We start from the raw sequence: 21,604 nt of genomic DNA, 5'->3' as shown, positions 1-21,604 counted from the left end.
GATGAGCTATCTCTTGTGACAGAGATGAGCCCACAGGGCTGGAGGACATGGACAAGGACTATCTGGCCAGCAGCCTAGGAAATTAGAGAAGGCTTTCTGGAGATGGGCTTTGAGGGATAAATAGGAGTTTGACCAGGCAAAGATTGTACAGAATGGTATTGCTGCGATAGGCAGGAATGATGGACGTGTGGATGTTAGGAAGAGAGGAAATGACCAGGCTGAGGGGCAGACAGGGCCCAGGGCCCTGAGAGTATTCTATGCGCGTGTGCCAAGTCGCTTCAGTCGTGTCCGACGCTTTGTGACCCTATGGACTGAAGCCCACCAGGCTCCTCTGTCCATGGGGATTCTCCAGGCAAGAATACTGGAGTGGGTTGCCATGCCCTCATCCAGGGGATCTTCCCAACCCACGAATTGGACTCGTGTTTTTCTCCTGCACTGGCCGGTTTTTTGCCACTAGTGCCACCTGAGAAACCTATAGATTCTGTCAAAAAAATAGGGTGCTCAGTGGAAAGGAGGTGCTTTTCTGAACCCTACCTTGGAGGGGGATTAGGCTGCCTGAGCAGAGCTCTAGCCCTTTGAGAAAAGAAGATGCCATTTTCAAAAGGGCTTTTATTAAAACACTCCCCACACAGTGTCTCTTGCCATGAATGCCACAGTCCTGGGGTGCCCACGAAGGAGAGGGCCCTGAACAATGTCCCCTGTGGCCAAGGCTGGGCTCGTTCACGTAGCTGTGAAGCTGGCCTCGCTCGGAGGTCCCAGTGTACACCTGGCTGCTTCCGAGGGGCTGGGGAGCTACCGGCAGCACGGAGAGTGCTGATGGCTGAAGGCTGGCTCTGAGGCAGGGGTGAGGGGCCTGTCTCCTCACACACCCTGAGATGCTCCTGAGATGCTGGGCGGGTCCAAAACATTCCAGCTCCATGGCGGGGGGGAGGGAGGGCTGGGGCAGGCCACCTCCTCCTGAGGACGGTCCTGGGGAAACCTGAGCCCTCCCGGGGAAAGGCTGGGGATCCGGGTGGGCAGGGGGTGGGGGCGCGGGGCAGACGGACTGGCCTGATGGGCTGTGTGTGAACAGGGGCCGAGCTTGGGCTCTGTGTGCTGCAGGGGTCTGGAGGGTCCTTTCTCTTTCTGAGTTTCCATTTCCCTTTCTGCCTAATGAAGGACGTGGCCTCTCCTGGCTCCCGCCCTTCTACTGGGAGCACGCTGGGGCCATGCCACGGTGGCCGAGGCGCGCTCAGTAGGCTGCAAGCACGGGGCAACGTGTGGGCATCCCTATTGGGAGTGTGTGTTTGAGTGCGCACGCGCATGTGTCTGTGCGTGTGCATGTGTGAGTGGGTGCGTGTGCATGCGTGAGTGGGTACGTCTGAGTGTGAGTGTGGGGGTCGAGGGTGCGGGCCGGTCTGCCAGCGTCCCCGCCTGGGTGGACACTGCCATCGGAGGGGCCGTGGCTCCAGGCTCACAGGAAGTTGGGCTCCCGCACCACGAGGCAGGGCGGGCCTCCACTGCCCCCGCCGCCGTCCAGGGGCCGGTACACGAAGTGGAAGTCGCGCTTGGGCTCGCTCCGCAGCAGGTAGCCCTTGATGCGGTGTGGCAGCGCCTCGTCGGCCAGCTGGAAGGTGCGGCCGTCCACCAGCACGAAGAGCCGGTAGTCCTGGGGCTGCACAACCTCGAACTTCTCCGCGCATTGGGCGCACAGCGCCTCGGCCAGCGTGTCCGCCCGCGACGCCAGCGTCCGCGACTGCTGCTCCGGCTCCAGATACGACACGCAGATGAAGTCCTGCAAGGCAAGACGGAGGGGGTCATGGTTACCGGCGGGGCCAAGCCCACGTCCTGTCTCACCCCTGCCCCGATGCTGGGAGCCTGGACAGGAGAAGCTGCGTGGCCTTGTCCTCTTTGGGCCCCCCGATTCCTCTCCATAGACAGCGGATGGATGGCAGGAGGGGTCGTGAGGCTGGCCGTCGGGGTACCTGCGGCTGACCCTGCTGCGTGACCTCAGGCAAAGACCCTCCTTCTCTGAGCCTCAGCTCTCACTAGGTCAGTCGCTTGGTCTGGACACAAGGAGTGAGCGCGCCCCCTGGTGGCCAGCCCACGGGCTTGCTGTCATTGAAAAAATCTATTTTTCACTTTCTCTTCTTCCAGGAGTCCCCCTGTATTCCAGGCACTCTGCTGGGCACACGGGGCAGCATAAATAAAATCAAAGATTCAGACCCACCCCAGCATTCCATGGCTCAGCTGGAGCAGCTAAGGCAGGCTGAACAGTTCAGGCCCTAGGGCTGGAGGGGCCTGGGGATGGGAGGGTGGTGTTCCCAGGAGGAGCAGGCTGGCAGGGAAGGGCGGGGGAGAAGACTTGGGGGAAAGAGATGGAGAGTGTTTGCAGAAAACAGCACACTCACACCTGAGTCCACCAGAGACCGTGGAAGGAGTCCCTGCCTGGCTTTGAATCTGCTCCCACTCACTGTGTGACCTTGACTTCTCTGGGTCTCCATTTCCAGTACTGTTAACTGGGGATAAAAGCAGTCCTTTCTCTGTGCCTGGGGGTGGAGCACAGAAAACTAGCTCAGAGCCTAGAAGATTCCTCTTTCTTCCAAGGGCCCAGAGGGCGGGCAGGAAGTGTGTGTGCGGGGGAAGGATGGTGACAGCACAGCGGTCTCCTGATGCCGCCTAGTTCAGAATGGAGATTATTAATGACTACAGAGTAGTGCCAGGCTCTGTGTCAATAGTCCCTGGGATCATTTCTTTTTTTTCTTCCTGGGAGGGGAAAGCCCAGCCCGCTTCCCTGGGTCTCAGTGGCTGCCTATGCTCTCCTCAGCCACCATCAGGCCTCCCCCAGAGTCCTTGACATCCGATGACTCTTAGGCTCTGGGCTTTCTCTCCTGAGGGTAGGGATTTACTGTGTGCGGTGCAGAGGACACTGGGAAGGGGGCGGACAGCGGTGCCCTCCTCAGACCCCAGAACGGTGCTGATAAGTCTCATCCCAAGCCTCTTCCTGAGCTTTGCCTCCTTAGTGGGACGCACTGGTGCTCAGCATTGGGAATCCACGAGGTAGAAGCAAGAAGGAAGGAATGAGAGGGTCACCCTTGGACCAAGGGCGCTCACATTCCAAGAGTTGGTGGAGGGGCAGCTGTCCCAGAAGGCGGGAGGGAATGCTGGTGTGCTGCAGCTGCACTCGCCAACTTATGCTGGCTCATACCAGCTTGAGAAAGCCAACTGTGTACATCTCTTCCCAACTCCAAGTTCCATGATGCCAAGTTAGTAGCTTGGAATCAGCCACAGAGGCAGTATTTATAGTAATACCATGGAAATTGACAGAAGCAAAGATCAGAGCCTTTTTTTTTTTTTTTTCTCCCCAGAGAACCAGTTACTAAACATTATCAAGACACCATTGATTAGAGGAGGAGGGACATCAGCTTGGCTGATGTTAGAACATGTACTGGGGAGGCAGAGCTCAAATGGGCCAGAGCCCCCCCTGGGCTGACAGGAAAACTGCGTCCCAGAGAGAGTTAGACACGGCTTGGGATCACACAGCAAGCTGGTACAGAGCTGGATCCATACTGTGAGCCTCTTGCCTCCCAGGCCTGGGCTCTCCCAGTTATAGAAAGGGCATGTGGAAAGCAGCCAGGCATGGGATTCAGGTCCAGTGTGCCCTAGATGCCAGGGAAGTGAGTCTGGAGACCTACTCACAGCTCTGGACTGTGAAGCTTGATTCACTGTCCCAACTCTTGCCATTGTGCATACCCCAGTCCCACTCTGTCCCAGGCCCTGAGACATGTGAGCAATAGGGCCTGCTCTCTCAGGGTTACAGCTTTATACACAGATGGTTACAGTACAGGGTATATGTGCTGCAACAGAAGCAGCAGCAGCAGGAAGCACTTCTAACCCATGCCATAGGGAGTGGGGAGGGGGCAGGCGGGGGGGTGGCAGGGAAGGCTTTTCAGAGGAGGGGCTGTTGGAGAAACTGAGGCTGGGCAGTGGCAGCTGGTGAGGAAGGGGAGATGGACCAGCATGGGCTGAGAGGCTAAGCCCTAGGGAGTCGAGCTCAGCGTGCTCATAGCTGTTCTGATGCATGAGTTTGAGTAGGCTCCAGGAGTTGGTGATGGACAGGGAAGCCTGACATGCTGCAGTCCATGGGGTCACAAAGAGTCAGGCATGACTGATTGACTGAACTGAAATGAACTGATTTGATGCAGCCTCGGAGGTGTGGGATAACGGGATGGGTGGGGCAGGAGTCTGGCCACCAGTGACTTTTGAACACTGAGTCTGTACAGACAGAAGTGAGGAAGGATGGGTGGGTGGGTTGGAGGTGGGCAGGCTGTGGGCAGGCTAGGGGCAGGGGGACCCTTCGCAGCTGCTGCATTTGTCTGGGCACCAAGTGGCAAGGCTGCAGATCAGCTCCTGGGCTTTTTAACTGGGACAAACCACTGGTCCCATCTCCGGCCCTAACAGCCTGCTCGGACATCAGAGACTCTGAGGAATGCTGGGTGAAGGTCTCCTTCTTCCTAGCTCTATCTTGTGTGCCCAACTGAAACGCCGATGCTCGCTGGTACCTTTCTCTTCTCCAGCCCTCAACTTCTCCTCCCCAGCCCCTAACCCGGCACACAATGGCAGGCTGGGGGGCTCAGTGCCATTGCTCCTGAACTGGCAGGCAGTAGGGATGGTCTGGGAGCAAGGTTCCCCCGTCCCCCCCCACCCTCTCGGTCCCAGGCCGCACCTGCACGGAGGAGCGGGAGGCCCGAGCCTTGTTGAGCGTGCGCCGGCGCTCCCAGCGGTGGATCGAGTCCTGCACCTCCACGCTCAGCTGCCGGGTCACCGTGATCTTGTCGTAGTTCTTGATGTGCTCCAGGGCCCCGTAGGTGGTGGTCAGATAGTAGGAACCTGCAGGAGGCAAGGGTGTGGAGGCGGAGCCTGAACCACCGCCTCCACCCACATGCAACCGGAGGGAGCTGGTCCCGGCTTGGTCCGCCCCGCCCACCTCTGTAAGCCCCACCCACCGCCGCTGGCCCGAGGCGCCTGCGGCCAGGTGGTTTGGTCACTTGCTGAGACTCAGACCCGCGCCCACCGCAGAATCAAAAGATTCCTCGAGTCCAGCCCTGAGCTGTACGGCTCTGCTCAAAGCTTGTCATTGGCTCCCCTTTAGGACGCAACTCTTGCTTATTTTACTCTTGCCTGGAAAATCCCGTGTACGGAGGAGCCTGGTGGGCTGCAATCCATGGGGTCGCTAAGAGTCGGACACAACTGAGCGACTTCACTTTGACTTTTCACTTTCATGCATTGGAGAAGGAAATGGCAACCCACTCCAGTGTTCTTGCCTGGAGAATCCCAGGGACGGGGGAGCCTGGTGGGCTGCCGTCTATGAGGTCACACAGAGTCGGACACGACTGAAGTGACTTAGCAGCAGTCCTTGCTTATTTCTAAACTGATGCTTTAAAGTGAGTTTTTAGTTTTAAAATGTAAAGATACTCAAGAAACTAACAGCCATGGATGTCTTTAGGGTGGGGAAAGCAGTGCCTTGGAGACATGGGTGGGCAGGAGACCTCTCTCTGTAGGTGTCATATACATTTTATTTTAAAAAAAAAACTTAAAAAATATGTGGAGAAAATGTTAATTATGTTTATATGATGACACACAACTTTTAATAATTTAAAGAAAGTTAAAAATTTGCATCCTTCATTTCTCCGTTTCTTTTTATTTTAATTCATACATATTCCTAATACCTAATGTTTCCTAAGGTAATTTAATTTTTGAAATATGTCATGCATGTGTGCTAAGCTGCTTCAGTCATGTCCGACTCTGTAACCTTATAGGGACTGTAGGCTGCCAGGCTCCTCTGTCCGTAGAATTCTCCAGGCAAGAATAATGGAGTAGGTGGCTATTCCCTCCTCCAGGGAATCCGCCAGATCCAAGGACTGAACATTACAGAGCAGAGCAGTGATTTTTGACATGAGGGTCATCTGCCAGTGAGCCACCCAAATCTCATCTTCTTTTTCTTCCTAATTAATTGCTGGCTCAGAGGGTAAATGGTCTACCTGCAATGCAGGAGACCCAGGTTCGATCCCTGGGTTGGGAAGATCCCTTGGAGAAAGAAATGGCAACCCACTCCAATACTCTTGCCTGGAAAATCCCATGGACAGAGGAGCCTGGTGGGCTACAGTCCATGGGGTCACAAAGAGTCGGACACGACTGAGCGACATCACTTTCACTTTCTTTCTCCTTGTTTGGGGTAAGTAACACAACTAAAATGCTCACTTCCCAGAATCTCTTTCAGTTTGAGGTACAGGACAAGAGACCCCATTCTGGTTGCTGCACAGATATAAGTGGAAGTCCCTGGGTGGGGCTTCCAGGAAAGCCTTTAGTAAGGGACAGACTTAGTTGATACATCTTGTCAGATTTTGGGTTGTCTCCTCCCTTCCTCCTGTCTGGAACACAGAGGTGAGCCCGGAGGCACAGGAGCTGTTTTGTGATCAGAGGTGATAGTCACAAAGACAAAGGTTCACATCCTAAAGAACAATGGAAAGAGCTGGGTCTACAATTTCTTGATGGCAGGGATAAAAACTGCCATCATTATCAGTTGCTTACCCCAGGACTTCTTTTTCTCATTCAGATCATTTATTCAGAGTGGTGTTAGTGAAATTTGGGCTGTCTCATCTGTGTGATATTGCAACATGAAAAGTCACATACATTCTAAGGAGACCCCACAGAATTGAGAAACCTTCAACAGTACAGAGTCACAGATTACAAAATTAATACAAATAATCCCCCCAATTTGGCAGGAAACACCTATAATATGAGGAGACCCGGAATGGAAGGGGTCTTGCTTTTCAATAAGGCAGTTACAAAATGGAAACAAAACCAAACAAAACCAACCCCAGGACTTCTTGATGCAAGAGACAAACCAGTCCCTTACTCTGATTTAAACCATTATTAGGTACATAGTGAGTTATTTGTAGCCCAAAGCATTCCTAACTGCTACACTGGATGAAGCTGCCTACATATTGCTACAAATTCCACAACCAATATGTGAAAAGTTCATAGCCTGCCTGGGGTGAGTAGGGGATGAGATAAAGGGGTTTGTGGCCACAGGATCACTCGCCCTTTCATGGCAGTACAGGAAGGAGACAGTTTTTGAAATAGGTGTCAAGGCCAGGGCTTCCATGGTGGCTCAGCAGTAAAGCATCCGCCTGCCAATGCAGGAGATGTAGGTTTGATCCCTGGGTGGGAAAGAGTCTCTGGAGAAAGAAATGGCAACCCACTCTAGTATTCCTGCCTGGGAAATCCCATGGGCAGAGGAGCCTGGAGGGCTACAGTCCATGGGGTCACAAAGAGTCGGACACAACTTAGCAACTCAACAACAACAAAAACAATATCAAGGCCAACACGGAACTTGGCTTAGCGTCCCTTATCAGAGAAGGGCCAGTAGACCTCCCATGGGCCTCCTATTCCAGCCCAGCTCAAAGCCTGTGTGTTCCAGGAAGACTTGCCTGCTGCCTCCAGCCCTTGCTGGCCAAGAGTCCCAGTCCTCTAGCTGGCATTCCCCACGGTCGTGTTTCCCATGGTGATCACATCCCCCTGGCTGGGAAGGGGCGACTGGCTGTAGTGCACTGACTGCGAATGTTCAGATTTGGGGCCACAGAGCAGGGTCCGGGTCTCAGCCTTCAGCAGGCAGTCCTGTGTTTCAGGTGAATTAGTGTTCTCTGTGCTTCCATTTCCTCATCCACAAATCCCATCAAATGCAGTGAAAAGAGAGGAACACACGTAAAGTGCAGTGCTCAGTAACACATGGTGGTTAGGTGACCTAAGGGAGGTGCTCCGGAGGTTCCCCACCTTCTTGGGCAAAGGGACGAACTCTAGCCCTGCCAGCACACTCCTGCTTGCTCACCACCTGCTTTTCCACAGCCTCCTGGCTCTCCTGGACCACTAATCTTGGACTTGGGGTCCTCTGCAGTTCCCACCATGACCACTAGGTGGCAGGTGACTCTGCACGTGAGTTTTGGAGCTGGGCAGTTCTCTTTAGGGAGAGTGTGCTACTGATGGAAAAAGCTCATTGCCTCTCTTAAGATATTATTAGCTCAGCATGGCCAGCTGTCAGCCAATGTGCAGAGGGCATGTGGGTAAAGGAATCTATGAGGGTGCTTCTGGGAGAGTTTGTATTTTGACCTGGCTCCAGCCAGGTTCCTAGCAGCTGCATGGGTCTCCCATCAGTCCTGTAATTGCCCAGAGTGATGGATGCTGCAGAGAGGGTGGGAGAAGAAAGGGGCCAGGGTTCCATCGGCCCAGTGTCCAAGTACTCTCTACTTCGTACAGGAAGTCCCTGATCTCTCACTGTCTAAAAGCCTGCTACAAGAAAGTGGGACTCTGTTTCTGGTTTTTGCCAAATTATAGCATGTGAAACCAGTTGGAAGAACATGAAGGTCTTACAGGTTTCTGATGAGTTCAGATCTGTCTGTTCAGCCTGTGAAATACAGGAAGGCGGAAGCCCGTTCAACCTCTCCTCCTGCCCCCATCTGCTTCTGCAGAAGGGTGGAGTGCCCAGATGGTCTGAAAACCCCAAATCTAGTCCCATGCCATCTCTTTCCCAAGCCACAGAAGTAGCTTGCCTGAGATCTCCAGCCAATCAGAGGCAGAACTGGGACCAAAATCCAGCCTCCAAACTGCTCTTTTCTATACTCTGTGTTAGTTCTCCTCTTGTATGTGTGTGTGTGTGTGTGTGTGTGTGTGTGAGCTTAGTTGCTCAGTCGTGTCCAACTCTTTGCAACCCTTTGGATTGTAGCCTGCCAGGCTCCTCTGTCCATTTGATTTTCCAGGAATTTTCCAAGAATACTAGAGTGGGTTGCCATGCCCTCCTCCAGAGGATCTTCCCAACCCAGGTCTCCTATGTCTCCTGCATTATAGGCAGATTCTTTACCCCTGAGCCATATGGAGTAATTGAAGTTCTCAAGAGTAGGGACTTCCTGGAGCCTGCTCCTAGTTCGGGCATGTCTGACTCTGCAGAGCACCAGGGGTGGGGATATGCCATCAGGGATTGAACCCGGGCCTTTGGCAGAGAGAGCGTGGTGTCCTAACCACTGGACCACCAGGGAATTCCCAGGCAAGTCCCTCTTTTTACTGAACTTCAGAGGCTTCAATGATGTGCAGCACCTTTGGGCCACCACCCGGTGAAGACAGGAGAGTAAAGCTGGGGAAACTCAGGAACCTCCCCACATCCCCTGGTGCTCTGTTGCCTGCTCTGGGGCCCAGATACATCTAGATGGAAGTCATTCCATCAAGACTGGCAGACTTGGGTTACCCATTCTGGAGGCCCCCAAACTGTCCTTCTGCCAGAGTCCAGTGCCTGTAAGGCTGGGCTGTCCTAGATGCAGAGCCTCCCACTCTGGCTTTGGGAGTAGGAACAGAGAGAGGGGCAAGGGGGCACACACGCCCCCAGTCTACTTCCTGCCATTTCTCCTTCCAGCAAACATCCCATAGAATTCCTTAGAAATTTCCCCATGGTGCCAGAGGTGGGGCAGGGGGCCCTGACTCTTAAGTCTGTAAAGGAGTAGTGTGCAGGGTATCCAGGCAGTGTTTTGGGTCAGAAACTGTGAAATGTTTAAGATCTTTGTGTATTTATTTGTATTTGGCTTGTCTCAAAAATACTTCATGTCGCTGAATATATAAAATAGGTAGGCAACAAGGATTTATTGTATATCACAGGGAACTTTAGTCAATATCCTGTAATAGCCTATAATGGAAAATAATCTGAAAAAATAATACATAAAACTGAACGACTTTGCTGTACACCTGAAACTAACAAGACATTGTAAATCAACTATCAGATCAGATCAGATCAGATCAGATCAACTATACTGCAGTTAAAAAAAAAACAAACTTAATGAAGCCCCCAAACAGACTAGCTCTCCTGACCACAGGATTTCAGCTTTCCCACCTGAACCCCTTGTGGGTTTCAGGAAGAGAAAGAAGGTATCCTAGGAGGTTATGGCACAATTGAGGTGGGAGGGTTCATGTCCATAAGTAGAGGGTAGTTGGATCAAGGATGTCTCTGGCCTGGCCCTACTGTGTGCCACCATGCCTGGCGTGGAGCCCTGCTTGGCAGCGAAGATTGAGGCTCTGGATGGAGCAGGGGTCACTGTGGCCAGGGCATGGCTGACCACTGCCGGGGAACTGGCCGGCCAGGGCTCAGACCCAGTGCAGAGCCCCACAGCCCTGCCCCATCCTTCCACTCTGCAAAGGGCTTTCCCTGACATTGTCTTTAAGACCCCCACAACAGTCCATGGGGCTGGGCCAATCTTCAGTGGCTTTACACGCTCCCCTGAGCTGCCAAGAACTCACAGGACTAGATACGTCATACTGTCACCCCAGAGACCAACACAGGCTAAAAAGGCAAACAGATGCAAAGAGGGCCAGCTTATCTCAAGAACCACAAAGCCCAAAGGGGCCACTGGGGGCCTGAGAGTCTCTCCACGCTTTGGGGGTGATGTCTCAGAGGGCGGCTTGGGGCTCCCTTGGATCTGCTATCTGGGCTGGCTGCCCCTCAGGGATTCTTGGTGGAGGGGTGGCTGAGGCTAAGTGGGTGGAAGGAAGTGGTGGGAAGGAGGAAAGGGAAGGGAAAGTGAGGGTGGGACGAATTACGCTCCCACCCTCGTCCTCCAGGAGAGTTCATGGCCTCTTGTCACAGCATCACTTTCTTCCTGCCAGAACTGGATGAGTGGAAGCCTGTGAGTTCCCAGGGCCAGCCTTAAGAACTTGACCATCATTCGCTTATTGTTTATACTGCCAGCAACGGCTGTTCCCTGTGTGAAGATGGCCTTTTGTCCTTCTTTATCTGACTGGTGTTTATCCTTCAGTGTTCAGCTCAGACATCACCTCCTCCAGGAAGCCTTCTCTGATTGCACAGACTAAGTACCGTGCTCTGGTACCCTCAGGGCCTCCCTTGACAAGCCTCGATGATGAGGTCTCTTTACTGGCGCAGCTCCCCTGCTAGTCTGTGAGCTCCCCCGGGACCGGGAATGTGTTAGGTATCGTGTCATGCCCCAGGAATCTGGTATGCAGGAGGTTTGGGTTGAGCTGCCCAGCACCCCTGGTGTGGCTGGGTCAGGGGTGGGCGAGAGGCCCCGGGGGTCCAGAGATGGGTCTGGCACAGTGACTCACCCTCCCCCAGCTGCAGGGCGGGATCCATGAGCTCCATCATGTATTCCACGTTGAGAAGCATCTCTGTGAGGTTGCTGCGGGCCAGGACGTACATGAGCACCGGCAGGAAGTCGTCTGCCCCATAGGGCTTCCCTGGGAGAGGAAGGAGGCGGAAGGTGGTGAGTGCGAGGCTCTCCTTGGGAGCTGCTCCCTGCCCAGGGCAAGGATCAGTGGTTTGCTGGGTGGGTGGGTGATGGTCACCCCAGAAGAGGAACCTTTGTGTTTTCTCCTGACTCTCAGGACACGGGGCAAGCCTAGATCAGCCTAGTCAGAAGGCCTGAGACACAGTCTGGGTTTCGGAAGAAGGAACCGAGAAAGGCGCCCTCCACCGGGTGGGCAAGACCAGCCCCTTCCCCTCTGCCAGCTCTTCCCCTCTGCCATCCTCATTCAAGTTCACGTCACACTTCACGGACCCACCCAGGAGCAGCTGTCTGTCTCAGGTCTTCTGGGAAGGCTCCCTGTCTCTGTGACCACACGTCTCCCCTGCAAAAGCGAAGCCCTCCCTCCACCAGATGCCACGAGGCCTGAAGCTCCCCCTCCAACCTGCATTCTTTGGGGCTATGTGGTCAGTCATGTCTGACTCTTTCATGGACAGTAGCCTGCCAGGCTCTTCTGTCCAAGGGATTTTCCAGGCAAGAATACTGGAATGGGTTTCCATTTCCTCCTCCAAGCAATCATCCTGATGCAGGGATCGAACCTGAGCCTCTATGGCAGTTTAGCACCGGACCTGGATCCAAGTCCCAGGGTTAGCACTCACCCGCTCGCTCACTTGTGACCCTCAAGTGAGCCCAAGCTCAACCTCGCCGCGCCTCAGTTTCCTTGACTATAAAATGGGGATAACAACAGCATCTGTGCCTCATGTGGGTGGTTGTGATGTTTCAGTAATAAGACAGAATGTTATTGCTGTCGTTTAGTCACTCAGTCCTGTCCGACTCTTCGCAACCCCATGGACTGTAGCCCTCCAGGCTCCTCTGTCCCAGGGATTTTCCAGGCAAGAATACTAGAATGGGTTGCCATTTCCTTCTCCAAGGAATCATCCTGACTCAGGGATTGAACCTGAGCCTCTCTGGCAGTTCCTGCATTGGCAGGTGGATCCTTTTACCGCTTAGCCACCTCTGTGGGAAGCCCCTCTTTTGGGTTAAGCAGTACCCTTTCCTGAGGGTTTCTTCTAAAACAAAAATACCTCTGAAAGGAATAATCCATCACTCCTGCTTTGTGTAGGCGGGGCGGGGGAGGGCGGCGCTTCCCTGGTGGCTCAGGTGGTAAAGAATCTGCCTGCAGTGCGGAAGACCCAGGTGTGATCCCTGGGTCAGGAAGATCCCCTGGAGAAGGGAATGGCTACCCACTCCAGTATTATTGCCTGGGAAATCCCATGGACAGAGGAGTCTGGAGGGCTATCGTCTATGGGGTCGCAGAGTCGGACACAACTGAATGGTCAGGGTGTGGTGGCCTTGAAAGGTGCTTTCTCGGAGCGACTGACTCACACACACACACACACACACACACTTTGTGGAAAGTGTTCCTGGGCTCAGAGCTCCTGACATGCCTTGGGGAAGGAGCGAGGTGGAGGTGGGCCTAACAAGATGCCCTGAGGGCCTGTCATGGTTTTTGAGAGACTGAAATTAGAAAGAGAATACAAGAGTACTTCAGTACCCACAGGGTGCAGTGGAAAAGTGAGCTATTCTTGGCACCTCTGTTCTGCTTTCTGAGGTGGCCTCAGTTTTTCTACCCGTAAAATGAACTGGTTGGTGGAGTTGGTAACACGCAGCACTGAAAAGCAGAGTCAGACTCGGGGCAGGAATCTCACTCCTTACCAGCTGTGTGACCTTGAGCTAATTGTCCTACCCCTCTGAGCCTGCATTACTGGCCCAATGTGAACTCACACAGACAGCATGACATCCTATGAGGTTTTGGTGAGAATTCTATGAAATGAATCACAGCGGAGTGCCCCGACACCACCTCCACGGAAATGCCCACTAAGGAAGAACACTGTTCCTCTTTTTCCAGCTCTGTGTTTAGAGGCTCTCTGATCACATCTTTCAAGATTCCCGTGTCTCTGCACACAGGATCAGTCAGTTTTGGAGAAAGTCTTTCTTTCATAACCTTTCTGAGCCTGAGACACAACTTTAGAATTCCAGGGGACACAGTACTTTGTGCCAGGAGTTGGTTTTCATGTTGATAATTTAATTATTAGAATGCTCGGAACACGGGAGATTCTTTTCTTGTTTGATTTATGAATTAGGGAACAAGGTGGGTCTGGCAACACGGATGTGAAACAGTCCTGTGCCCTTTGGAATTCACCTATAACTCATGCTGACCGAAATTTTACTCTGCCTCCAAGAATATCATTTTTTTTTCTTGGTATTGTATTATTGGGTTGGCCACAAGATGGTAGGGAAACACCCGAACGAACTTATTGGCCAACCCAATGATAACTTGCCAAACACAATAATCAGGAAAGCTTATTTGCTTTTGAGCAGTGGTTCTCAACCAGGGAGATTCTGCCCTTTGGGGCCACTTGGCAATATCTGGCATTGTTTTTGCTACTGGCGTACAGGCCAGGGATGCTGCTAAAAACCCTACAGGGCACAGAACAGCCCTCCATAGAAAGGAATTACTCAGTCCCCAAAGGTCGGCAGCGCCAAGGTGAGAAAACCCGCTTGAGAGGACAGCGACATTCAGCCAGGACTGTCCAGCTCCGGCCCGAGGTCTGAGGACTTAAGACAGAAAGGGGAGGAACCCTCTGGACTGCGGCCCCGGGCTTTGCCCTTTTCTCCTTGTCCCCACGCTCTTTTTGAGAATCTCGGCTGACCCTCAGGAAGGGCTCTGGGGCCCATCTCCTTGGTTACCATGATTTTGTGTTCAGCCACTCCACTGCACGGGACTCCTTAGATCTCGTATCTGTCTGTCCCTCCAACTATCCATGAGCAACTTCCTCTCTGTCTCCCCAATGCACAGAGCAACGAGAGGCAGGGTGTGTGCAGGAGATGGTGCTGGGTAAGTGTGAATGAATGAATGCTGAGCTCCCAGCCAGACTTCAGAGCCCGAGCCTGGCGCCGACTCAGACGGGCCTCTGCACAGACTCTAGGAGTCCTTCCCGCACCAGGGGGAACTCAGGATGACATTCCGCCACCCACTGCCACACTCTGAAGAACACCCTACTGTGCTGAATTGCAGCTGAATGCTACCGGCGCTTTCAATGATCTGCGCCTTCACACACGGTTCCCTCTGCCTGGGCCGCCCTCCCTTCCTTTCCCTCACTAACTTCTTGTCCTCCCACATCCTCAATAGATGGTCCCTGCTCCAGTGCCCAGACCCTTGACTGTTTCAGAGCCTGCCCTTCTTGTGAGCTGTGAGCTCCCTGAAGGCAGGGATGGAGGCTGTGTGAGCTTAGGCAGATCACTTAACCTCTCTGAGCCTCTGCCCCATCACGGCCTTTCCAGTCTCTAGCACGGGGCTTGGAATCTAGGACACCGACAGTGCGCTGGCCCCACGTGTCCTCCCACCAGGCCCCACTCTGTTCTCCCACAGCTGGGGTCATGGTCGAGGTCACTAGGATCCATTATTATGGCCTTAGACAGTGGTGTGCTGGGAATGCTTAACAAGGGGTTCTCCAAAGAAAAAAGCTCTGCTTTGCAGGATTTGCCAATTTTCATGGCATAAAGATTTCCCCAGTGGCCAACTTCAAGCTACCAACAAGAACATGGAGCAGGGAAGAGACGCACATGACTAGCTTCCATGAGATGATGTTCATGCCATCACTGACTTAGCACACCAATAGCTTTGGATTCAAGTCCAACCTCATTATTAGGAAACGGAGGCTCAGGGATACAGAAATTTGCTCCAAGTCCCACGGTTGGTCAGTAGAATCTGGGTCTCTCTTCTTTGATGTAGTAAGAAATAACCACACAGGCTCCCTGACCTGAGAGCTCCTTGTGGACAAACACAACTTTTAAGCATCATTTAAAGGCACTGGCTCCCAGCCAATATCCTGGAGATAGTTAGTGCTGCATTCTCCTTCCTAAAAGCCTGGAGCCCAAGGCTTTGGGCTCGGGGCTCAGCCCTGTACACAGCGGGGCCTCAAGCGGTAGGACTGAGATCCCGGGGGCACGGTTGTAAAACAACTGGCCTGTGATGAGAACATCTGTCTTGCGTGGATCACAGATCAGTCCATCAAGCTGTGCCTCTGAAAGGGCCACTGGGCTGCAGCCTGCATTTCCTGCTGATTCTGGCTTTCTTTTTTGCCAAAGACACATCTGTTTTCCATCTGTAGATGTTGCGGGGCACTGATTGCATTTTGAAGAGCTGGCTGGGGGTCTTAGGCATGTTTTCATCGGCCGGGAGACTTTGTAGAAGAGCTCTGATAAAAACACGTTGAAGTTGCACACCTGGGTCACACAAGCCATGAGGACTAGAAGGCCCCTGTCTCAGCTACTTAACCAGCTGTGCTTTCTGGGGTCATGCCCTCTGAGCCTCACTTTTCTTATCTGCAAACCAGAGATATTAATAATAACAAAACTTAGTCTGTGACTCAGAGCCCTGATGACATCGAATGAGTGGCTGGATTAAAGACAAAGTTTTGTCTTCTAGGAAGCATTTTCTAAAAGAGGAGTTGGCAAATTTTTTTCTGTAAAGGGCTGTGCATGCTAAGTCGCTTCAGTCGTGTCCAACTCTTTGTGACCCTCTGGACTGTAGCCCGCCAGGCTCCTCTGCCCATGGGATTCTCCAGGCAAGAATACTGGAGCGGGTTGCCATTTCCTTCTCCAGGGGATGTTCCCCGCCCAGGGATTAAACCTGAGTCTCTTACATCTCCTGCGTTGGTGGGCGGGTTCTTTACCACTAGTACCACCTGTGAAGCCCTGTACAGGGCTGGACAGTAGATATTTTAGTTCTACTATTTTAGTGGGCCAGATGGCAGCAGAGAGTGAGATGGTTAGATAGCAACACCGACACAATGGGCACGAATTTGAGCCAAGGAGATATTCTTCACCAGGAGATAGTGAAGGACAAGGAAGCCTGGTGTGCTGCAGTCCACAGGGTTGCAAAGAGTCGGACGCAACTGAGCAACTGAACTGAACAACAACAAGCACATGGTCTCTGTCCCAACTATCCGACTCAGCCATTGTATAGAAAGTAGCCAGAGATGCTACGTGAATGAATGGGCGTGGCTGCTTCAATACCAATTTATCTACAAAGCCAGGTGGTGGGCCAGAGTTGGCCTGCAGACCCCGATCAAGAGGAAAGAATACATCACCTTATCATAACTGCCCCTCGAAATGTGTTGACTGGGCTCTTATGGAAAGTGAGTGGCTGTGCAACAATCCTGGGGCAGCTCATGACTGTGACCTGCTTTGGCCCTAACCCTCCAGTACCATTCCCACTTGAAGCCACTTCGTTCCTCCAGGAGGTTTTAACCCAAGACCCTCACTCCCCACCAATTAGGTTCAGTGCCCTTATAACGGGTTTGCTGGCCCTGTCATTGCAGAAAATGGAAAAACAAATACACACTAACTCAGAGAGGCCTCCCCTGATGACCCAACCCAGAACAGCAAACTCCTTCACACTCCCCAGACCCTGGAGCCTATTTTATTCATTCAGATAGCCTGTTTCAGCACTGATGGCATATTTCCAAGGAAACAGGAAGCACTGGTTCCTTGTTTATTATCTGTTTCTTCCCACTAGAATGAAAGCTTTATGAGGGCAGGGACATATTGTGCTCCCTATGTATATCCAATGCCTCAACAGTGTGTGAGCGCTCAGCTGTGTCCGACTCTCTGCGACCCCATGGACTGTAGCCTGCCAGGCTCCTCTGTCCATGTTAATTTCCCAGGCAATAATCCTGGAGTGGGTTGCCACTTCCTACTCCAGGGGATCCTCCAGACCCAGAGACGGGACCTGGGTCTCTTGTGTCTCCTGCATTAGTAGGTGGATTCTTTACCACTGGACCATCTGGGAGGCCCCCTCAACAGCTGCTGCTGCTGCTAGTCGCTTCAGTCATGTCCGACTCCGTGCGAGCCCTGTCCCTGAGATTCTCCAGGCAAGAACACTGGAGTGGGTTGCCATTTCCTTCTCCAATGCATGAAAGTGAAAAGCGAAAGTGAAGTTGCTCAGTTGTGTCCGACTCTTCACGACCCCATGGACTGCAGCCCACCAGGCTCCTCCGTCCATGGGATTTTCCAGGCAAGAGCACTGGAGTGGGGCGCCATCGCCTTCTCCGAATAAATAACATTTGCTAAATGAATGAATGAACATCATTTATCTCACTGCACAGTTGTCACCTGTTGAATGCTCCATGTCTTCCACTTGAATTGTGATCATCCTAAAAACAGGCGCTGGGTTTTCCTGTTAACATTCATATTGTCAGTAAGTGTTTGTTGAACTGTTGAATGAATGAATTTATCTGATAAAAACACAGGATGGCAGGAAGTAGAGAGCATCTAGAAAGGAGGTTTTAAACTTTTGCTGTGGAAGCCTTTGGTTAAGGGGCATTTTATACAGGACTTGGCTTCTCTGGTTGATCAGAGTCGGACAGCAGGGCTGGCCTCCTATTTCCTCTCCTCTGCAAGATGTCCCCAGCACTTCGAGAGTTCTCTGGAACCAGTTTGAAAACCATCAGTCCAGTCTGAACTCCCAGCTGCACAGACGACAGAGCTGGAGCCCCAGGCAGGGAGGTTCCCTGTAGCCTGTGGCTGACGTGAGACGAGAAGCCAGCCTCTCCCACACTGAGCTTCCCAAAGCGACTCTGTTAGGCTGTTTGCGCTTTCTGCAGGCGCTGCTTACGTCTCAGTTCTGCTTTGAGCAACACCACATCCTTGAGGAAATCGCTCTGGCCTCCTGAGTTCCTCTTTAGGGAGCTCAGCCCACAAGGCAGTCGACCACGCAGGCTGTGGGTGCAGAGACCCGAAGCTGAAAGTCCCAGCCTGGCTGGAAAGCCTATGAGGCTACTGTAATTAGGTGTGGCCTCTCTGAGGTCATCTCTGGCCTGAGGGTGCCCTGGAGAGGCAGGGGAACACAGCAGGTTAGCACAGGACCTGGATCCAAGTCCCAGGGTCAGTGCTCACCCGCTCACTCACTTGTGACCCTCAAGTGAGCTCAAGCTCAACCTCGCCACGCCTCAATTTCCTTGACTATAAAATGGGGTAACAACAGCATCCGTGCCTCATGTGGGTGGTTGTGATGTTTCAGTAATAAGACAGAATGTTATTGTTGTCGTTTACTCACTCGGTCCTGTCCGACTCTTTGCAACCCCATGGACTGTAGCCCTCCAGGCTCCTCTGTCCATGGGATTTCCCAGCCAAGAATACTGGAGTGGGTTGCCATTTCCTTCTCCAGGGGATCTTCCCTACCCAGAGATTGACCCGCATCTCCTGCATTGGGAGGTGGATTCTTTACCACTGAGCCACCTGGGAAGCCCAAATAAGACAGAAAGTGACGAACATGGTACCTGCTGGGTTACTGGACTGTGAGAAATGTTAGACATGGTTATTATACAAGACAGGAGGGTAATGTGGCTTCTAATTCTCAGTGGCACTAATGGTAAAGAACCCGCCTGCCAATGCAGGAGACCATAAGGGACTCGGGTTCAATCCCTGGGTGGGGAAGATCCCCTGGAGGAGGGCATGGCAACCCACTGCAGTATTCTTGCATGGAGAATCCCATGGCCAGTGGAGTCTGACTGGCTATGGTCCATAGGGTCACAAAGAGTCAGACACGACTGAAGTGACTTAGCACGCAATCCTCAGAACATGACATCTTAGAGGTCCTGAACCCCATTTCTGTTGTGGGGCATAAGAACAAGGTTGTTCTTTGCTTCCAGGCCAGGCACATAGCTTCTCTGTCTGTCCATGTGTCTCCCTTCTGTTACCTGCATGTCAATGCCTAGGGGACTTAGAAAGCCTCCCCCAGCCTGGATCCCTGGATGACTATATGGCGTGGAGCCCACTCCCCTCTCCTCTATCCAATTGGACCTACATGTGTGAGAAATAAATTTGTATTGAGTTAGAGATTGCAGGGTTTATTTGTTACAGCAGAAAGTATTTCCTTAATTAATTATCTATTTACCTACCTGTCTATATCTATTTCAAAGAGACCAGATAGAAATCTATCACAATACTAATCATCTTTTTCTATAATAAACGATTAGTGACATTTGTCATTAGAAATCAGTTTAGGCTTTTTAAACATAGATTTTTAAAAACCCACAGCCTGCCCTCCTTCTCTGTCCTCTCTACCCTCGGTAGATGTCACGGGCCTTTTGTCCCACACACCTGGGGTCTCCCTGAACCAGCTACACAGACTACTGAAGGAAGAGGAAAAAGCAGCAGGCTGGCCTTCACTGCCCTCTGGGATGCTGCCTGTTCTTCATCTATATTAGAAGAAGGTTCTTTGTATTCTTTTAGAAAGAGTCCCCATATTTGCATACACTGTATTCCTCTTTCCTTCCCCCTCCTCTTGTGGAGGAGTTCTTGGACTTGAAGCTATTTCTTCCCAACAGCAAGGTCAGTCCTGAATGTCTGGTCTTAGATGCTGAAGAGGTGGCGACCGCTTGTTTATCAAAGTAATGGAAGGGATGATTCTACAAGTTCTAACTGCTCTCACCAGGCCTCATGCAGTCTGCTCCTGGCTGCAGAAAGGAGGGCCAGGTCGGTCCAAAGCCATCTGTCTCCGTGAACTCTCCATTCTGCCTGCTGCTGCTAAGTCGCTTCAGTCGTGTCTGACTCTATGCGACCCCATAGACGGCAGCCCACCAGGCTCCCCCGTCCCTGGGATTCTCCAGGCAAGAACACTGGAGTGGGTTGCCATTTCCTTCTCCAATGCGTCAAAATGAAAAGAGAAAGTGCAGTTGCTCAGTCGCGTCCGACTCTTCGTGACCCACGGACTGCAGCCCACCAGGCTCCTCCGTCCATGGGATTTTCCAGGCAAGAGTACTGGAGTGGGGTGCCATTGCCACTCTCTGCCTGACACGGACCCTAAACCAGCTTCATCGGAAGAAGTACTTGATCGGGATTTATGAGTTCTGGGATCTGTTCCCAGGATCTGCCAGGCACAGTGCTGGAGGCACAGGCTCTGGAGTGAAGAAATCCCAGCCTTGAATCCAGGCCCATATCACGGGCATTAAAAGCAACTGCCTTCTGGAAAAGAAAGCCTGGTCCATGATCCCAGGCCTCATGTCTGCAAGTTCCATTCCATCCCCCGCCGCCCCCCCCCCCCCCCCCCGCCGCCCAGTCCCAGCACGTTGCCAGCAGCCATGCCTTGCGGGTACCAGTTACTATTGCCAGCATTGTGTAATGGGAAAGACAGGTGGGTGGAGCTTCCTCCCTGGACTCGAGGGGCTGGGGCAGGGTGTGGTGTAGGGGATGTGGCGTGATGGGGAGAAGGGCTTTTTTCTGCTAAGAGCAGGTCAGTGGTGAAGGCCAGCAGCACCCGAGCTGGACGTGTGCCCTCCACGGGGTTGCTGATGCTCCCAGGGCTTCCATGGGGCGCTGTGGGTCTGTGGACAACACTCTGGGTAGCAAGGTGCTGGAAGCCTCTGGGTTGAATGGGGATGGGGATGAGGGGAGTCGAGGTGGGGTAGGAGGTGGGGAGCTGGGGTGGATGTGAACAGAAGGCCCGAGGTAGAGGGCCTGGTCCTAAGATCATGGCAGGTTCAAGTCAGAAGAGAATTTAAGAGATCTGGCTGAAAATGTCTACTCATGAGGAAACATCTGACAAACACAAAATGAGGAACTTTCATGACAAAGAAACAGTGAGGTGGGGGGTGGGGAGGGAAACCTGTATTCCTTAAAAATGTCAATGTCACAGAAGACAAAGAAAGGCTGTGAAGTTCCAGATTAAAGGAGACAGCGAAATGCGATCCCTGCCCTCCCCCTGGATCCTGAGCTGGAGGAGGAAGTGGTAAAGAAAGCCCCGTCAGATCACTGACTGCCAGGAGTACAGAAGGTGCCGTGGAGAAAAGCACTGTATTGATGTAAAATTATGAAGCAGACGAGTTTAATGTGGTTGTGTGAGGGAATACCCCTATTTTTAGAAGTATTTGGGGTAAAGGGCCAAGCTGTATGTAAACCTACCCTCAAATGATTCAGGAAAATATTACATATGCACAGAGAGTAAAAATGATAAAGCAAATGATGTTTAAGATATTAGCAGTCCACAAAGGGTATGCGGATGTTTCTCTTTTAATGAACTATTCCTGTTCTTGAAGTCTGGAATTATTTCCAAATGAAAGATTTTTTTTAAAAAACTAAAAAGTTTAGCAGTAGAACCGGTTATTTCAAACAGAATCCCAGATGGAACCCTGTGTGTAAAACAGCGACAAGCAGGGCTGCCTGGGGTCAAGCCCAGCCTCATGTCCCTTTGGTGGCCCCTGGGGTGCCTCCTGGAACCCAGCTTGGAAACCACTGAGTGGGTTCAGCCTCCACGTTTTAGGGGA

At 52.4% G+C, this 21,604-nt stretch overlaps 1 protein-coding gene across 1 annotated transcript in view; it reads right to left on the bottom strand.

Annotated features, from left to right (window-relative positions):
• Nucleotides 1-1,030: 1,030 nt before the first annotated feature.
• Nucleotides 1,031-21,604, bottom strand: part of RIN3 (Ras and Rab interactor 3) — a 135,904-nt gene continuing 115,330 nt past the window's right edge. Inside the window, exons 8-10 of the mRNA XM_070357872.1 lie at nucleotides 11,137-11,268; nucleotides 4,706-4,869; nucleotides 1,031-1,774 (exon numbers count right to left, since the gene is read on the bottom strand). Coding sequence (XP_070213973.1) covers nucleotides 1,454-1,774; nucleotides 4,706-4,869; nucleotides 11,137-11,268 — 617 coding nt within the window. The 3' untranslated portion in view covers nucleotides 1,031-1,453. The remainder of the gene's footprint in view (nucleotides 1,775-4,705; nucleotides 4,870-11,136; nucleotides 11,269-21,604) is intronic.

This window comes from Bos mutus, chromosome 21, assembly GCF_027580195.1.
Source record: "Bos mutus isolate GX-2022 chromosome 21, NWIPB_WYAK_1.1, whole genome shotgun sequence".
In the NCBI taxonomy this organism is placed as follows: Eukaryota; Metazoa; Chordata; class Mammalia; order Artiodactyla; family Bovidae; genus Bos; species Bos mutus.
Note: the sequence above shows the minus strand (reverse complement) of the source record. Positions and strands in the feature narration are given on the sequence as shown.